Source organism: Boleophthalmus pectinirostris, unplaced genomic scaffold (genome assembly GCF_026225935.1).
Source record: "Boleophthalmus pectinirostris isolate CB_2022bp ecotype Guang Dong unplaced genomic scaffold, ASM2622593v1 HiC_scaffold_17, whole genome shotgun sequence".
Classification (NCBI taxonomy): Eukaryota; Metazoa; Chordata; class Actinopteri; order Gobiiformes; family Gobiidae; genus Boleophthalmus; species Boleophthalmus pectinirostris.
Window position 1 is genome coordinate 17,841,520 of NW_026571115.1, and position 4,685 is coordinate 17,846,204.

The window sequence follows — 4,685 nt, forward strand, 5'->3', positions numbered from 1 at the left end:
AACATCCTGCTTCCTGCAGTGAAGGGGCTGGTGTGACAAGAGACTCAACAGTAGATGCAATCCACAAGTATGGTCAGAGATAACTGTTTGGCTTTTTATTATGCTGCTACTCACAATGTTCAATTGGAGATATTGCAGAAGAAATTACCTCAGCTTGTCCAGGTATGTTTTGCTTCTCTTACAGTGTTTTTTGATCGCTTTCTTTAATTTCCTGAAACTTTTCATATATCTGGCAAATCTTTCACGCATTTTAATAAAAAAAAACAAAAAAACAATTCACACAAGACATATAAAATTCAGAATAAAATTTAACTTTGTGAACAAAACGTAACACACTGGTGTAAAAAGGACACTTTGTTATAAAACAAACGCAGTCATGAGATTTGTTAATTTCTCCAACCATCATCCAGACATTGTCTGAAGAATGCTCCCACACTCTTAGACATGTGGTGTGAAGGAGTCAGAGACCTGTATAACCATTAGACCAGTATCACAGTTTCTGATGATTTGACAATGAAGAAAAATGTGTTAAATTTTACACAAACATTTAGGGAACAAAAAAAAAGCTAAATTTGATATCTGAACTGTGTCAGACATGGATCTCAAAGATTCTGAATGAAAAACTTGGTTCACAAAGGCTTTCACTGCAAAAGTGTTTCACACTGTGGTTTCTAGTGCTTCTGTTTTCTATGAAATCTGTTCATATTGTGATTACTGTGTATTCAGTTTTGTCCTTTGTGTTTTCGATCTATGGACTTTTGGAAAGAGTGTGCAGTATTAATGTAAACAGACTATGGCAATGTTAAAGTTGCATTGTGTTTTAGGTCCTGCAAAAAGTGTTTTGGAGTTTTGATAGAAGAGTTAAAGCTTGAAAATTTACATAAATTTGTGCCAACGTGATTTTGCTTCTTAAATGTCAAGTTTTGGAATTTGTGCCAAAATTTAGACTTAAGTGCCAAAGTGACCAAAAAAAAAATTTACAGTTTCATGCTGAAGTCCTAGACTTAGTTTATGAATGACAGGAGCCTGCACGTGGACAGCCCTCCTCAACAGCCCACCCTCCACAGCAGTTATGTCCACGGCACGTCTTCAGTGTCTCTGCTGCCTCTCACTGTGAGCCAGGCCCTGGACTCAGCCACACAGCGCTGGCCTGAGCAAGAGGCTCTGGTCTGTGTGGAGGATGGGGTTAGGAAGACCTTTGCACAGTTTCACCAAGATGTGAGTTATGCACATGTTAAACATCATAAATAAAGTTGATTTAGGTTTGTTAATTTAACATTTGATACTTCAATACAGAAACTATACAGGCTTAGTTCATTACGTCTGACAATGATGAATGCAGTATTTTTGTCAGGGTTTGTCAATGGTGTATCTCTTGTATAGATCTTATGCAGACAGAGAGAAGACATTTGGATGAATATATTTGTACTGATGACAGATAGATGAAAAAAGTTGATATTTTATCAACTTTGCTGGTGCAGGTGGACAGGCTGGCTGCAGGACTACTGGCCCTGGGCCTAAAACCAGGAGACCGTGTAGGAGTGTGGGGCCCCAACTCATATGAATGGATCCTATCTCAGTTTGCCACAGCCAAGGCTGGCATGATACTGGTCTGTCTTGAGTCTAAAGTAAATACATGTATTGATCAGTGAATCTGAAGCATAGCTTATCAAATTTATTGCTGCAGGTTTTACTGAACCCAGCCTATCAAATGAAGGAGGTGGAATTTACTCTTAAAAAGGTACAAAGTATTGAGCAAATCACAATTGCTTATACAAAGTATTAGTAATAAACATACCACTGTTTATTTTTATTTTTGTTAATTTGCAGGTTCAGTGTAAAGCAGTTATTTGCCCCTCTAGTTTCAAAACCCAAAAGTTCAGTGAAATCCTCAGAAGCCTCTGTCCAGAGATTGGCACATCATCAAAAACTCATATCCAAAGCTCCAGGTAAAACAGCTCTCATAAAGGACAGTAAAATCATTTATTTACAATGTGGTTTCTATTCTCGTCCTGTAGACTTCCAGACCTGCGCATGGTGATCCTGATGGACAGTGTGCAGCCAGGAATGTTACACTTCCAGGATGCAATGGAAGCAGGCGAGAGTCGGCACCACAGAGAGCTGATGGATCTGCAGAGCAAGCTCACATGTGATGATCCCATTAACATCCAGTTTACTTCGGTAACCTACATCATTGTATCTCAAAATAAAAGGGCAACTTGTGGAATGGCCTTTTTAATTAATAATATTATCAAATACAAAAATCTATAGTGTGTGTGCGTGCATGCGTGTGCGTGCGTGTGTGTGTGTGTGTGCGTGTGTGTGTGTGAGAGAGAGTGATCATCTCTTAATATTAAGTTTCCTTTTAAGTAATTATATGGTGCATCATTTGTTATTTTGTTTTATAGGGAACAACTGGTAATCCAAAAGGAGCCTGCCTGTCGCACCATAATATTGTGAATAATGCATATTTAGCAGGTCTCAGAATGGGCTTTGGATGGAGGGTAAGTAATTAGTATGAAATGCTTATATTCACATGTGTACATTTATGAGCACTGATTTGATAAAAAGAAGTTTTAAAAGTTTGTAATAAATTAGGTAAAAATATTCACTGATCTTAACATTCCAAAATAATTCTTCTTTTCAATTGCCCAGCCCAAAGTGCGTTTGTGTGTTGCTCCCCCCCTGCACCACTGCTTTGGTTCTGTGATGGGATCTGTGTCCATGGCAGTACATGGTGTCACACTGATCTTTCCTTCTAAGGGCTACAACAGTAGGGACAACCTCAAGGCCATTCAGAATGAACGGTAAAGTAGAAATTATTGATACTCGCTGAAATGTCTTATACTCAATAGTTTTCTTATAAGGTGCAACATTGTTTATGGGACTCCCACAATGTACACAGACCTGCTGAACCAAAAAGATCTCCACACATTTGACTTGTCTTCTATTGAGGGAGGTAAGGATCCTCATGGAGCTAATAGTATTCTGCATTATGTGTGTTACAGCAACATTGTGGTTGGGATATTCAGACAGTATATTTTGGCAAACTCTGTTAACAGAGTTTCTGCATGTGCTTGACATTTTATTTTTAATAGTTTATTTATTATAGGTGTTATTGGAGGAGCTCCGTGTCCTCCTGAGATTCTGAGAAGACTCAAAACGGAGATGAACATGAAAGAAATTATGGTAAGAGTCGTGTGATCTGTCTGGTGCCCCGGTATTACACTAAACTTACTTTGTTCACAGATAGGTTATGGAACAACGGAGAATAGTCCTCTCACCTTCTTAGGATTCCCACTGGACAATGATGAGCTCATGTTCAAAACTGTTGGCTGCATCATGCCGCACACAGAGGTAAAAATATGAATTAAATGAATTAACATTTTATCTGAGCTTTAAAACAGTGACTTGTGTTGTTCTGTGGTGTTAGGCTAAAGTGGTGGACCCTGTGACTGGGGTTACAGTTCCTCTGGGAGCTTCAGGAGAGCTCCTGATCAGAGGCAGCTGTGTGATGCTCGAATACTGGGAAGATGAGGCCAAAACTAAAGAAGTCATTGGTAAAGACCGCTGGTACAGGACGGGGTAAGCACAAAGTTACCTATATCATTTTGGAGATACTTTGCTCTACTAATACTCATACCAGATCCATGCATCTTTCTTCACACAGTTCATATATTGTGACCATATCAGTCTGATTTTTCAGACTTTGTTTCGTCATCATCTAACATGAGCTCATATATGAATTCTCCTTTCTGTCCTATTTCTAAGAGACATAGCCAGTTTGAACAGCAAGGGATATTGTGTTATCAAAGGACGCATAAAAGATTTGATCATCAGAGGAGGTGAAAACATCTACCCAGCTGAAATAGAGCAGTTTTTGTTCACACATCCAAAGGTCAAAGAGGTGCACGTATGTATTCACCCCACTAGATGGCAGCAAAAGAGATGCTTTTATGCTACGAGTATATACACAGTACTCTCAAATGTGAAATACTTGATAATAAAAGGTTTTGGTGATGCTTAGGTGGTTGGAGTGAGAGACGAGAGGCTGGGTGAGCAGGTGTGTGCATGTATCAACCTGAAAGATGGACAGAGCTGCACTTCACAAGAGATACAATCTTTCTGCAAAGGACAGGTCAGGAAAATATCAACAACTTTATGAAACAGAGCAGCATCAGCACTCACTTGTTTTGTTTTATAGATCTCAAATTTTAAGATTCCACATTATGTGATGTTTGTGGATGGGTTTCCGTTGACATCTTCTGGAAAGGTTGGATTATGCGCATGCTCAAACACAATCATATTCTTTTGATCAATGGTTGGTTTTTCTCTTTTCTTTTACAGATTAAGAAGATCGAAATAAAGGACATTATTGAGAAAAAATTGGGAATATAATGATATGTAACACAGGTTTTAATGAAATATTGTAGATAACATTGCATATTTATATAACATAAAATGTATATAAATAATATATTTATGTTATTTATAATATAATATTATAAAAGTTGAAACTGTTGTATTGCTCTATACAACAAAATATACATTTTAGGTAGTTTCTTGAGATACCGTCCCAGAGCAGTGGTTTCAGTGAGGAGCTGAGTGCATGCTGGGAATTTTCCACTGGGTCTTGTATTCCAGCGGTTTGCGCAGGGTCCTCCTTAAAAACTATGTGGCATATT

General features: G+C 38.2%; 1 protein-coding gene across 1 annotated transcript; it reads left to right on the plus strand.

The window, feature by feature from the left end:
* The first annotated feature begins 1,011 nt into the window (after window positions 1-1,011).
* On the plus strand, window positions 1,012-4,398 carry LOC110168593 (medium-chain acyl-CoA ligase ACSF2, mitochondrial-like). Its single transcript, XM_055153071.1, has 15 exons — window positions 1,012-1,218; window positions 1,482-1,610; window positions 1,688-1,741; window positions 1,831-1,949; window positions 2,019-2,181; window positions 2,409-2,504; window positions 2,656-2,807; window positions 2,868-2,959; window positions 3,113-3,189; window positions 3,250-3,357; window positions 3,434-3,585; window positions 3,772-3,913; window positions 4,028-4,138; window positions 4,205-4,273; window positions 4,348-4,398. The coding sequence occupies exons 1-15, from the start codon at window positions 1,012-1,014 to the stop codon at window positions 4,396-4,398; spliced, it is 1,722 nt and encodes a 573-aa protein (XP_055009046.1).
* Window positions 4,399-4,685: the final 287 nt, after the last annotated feature.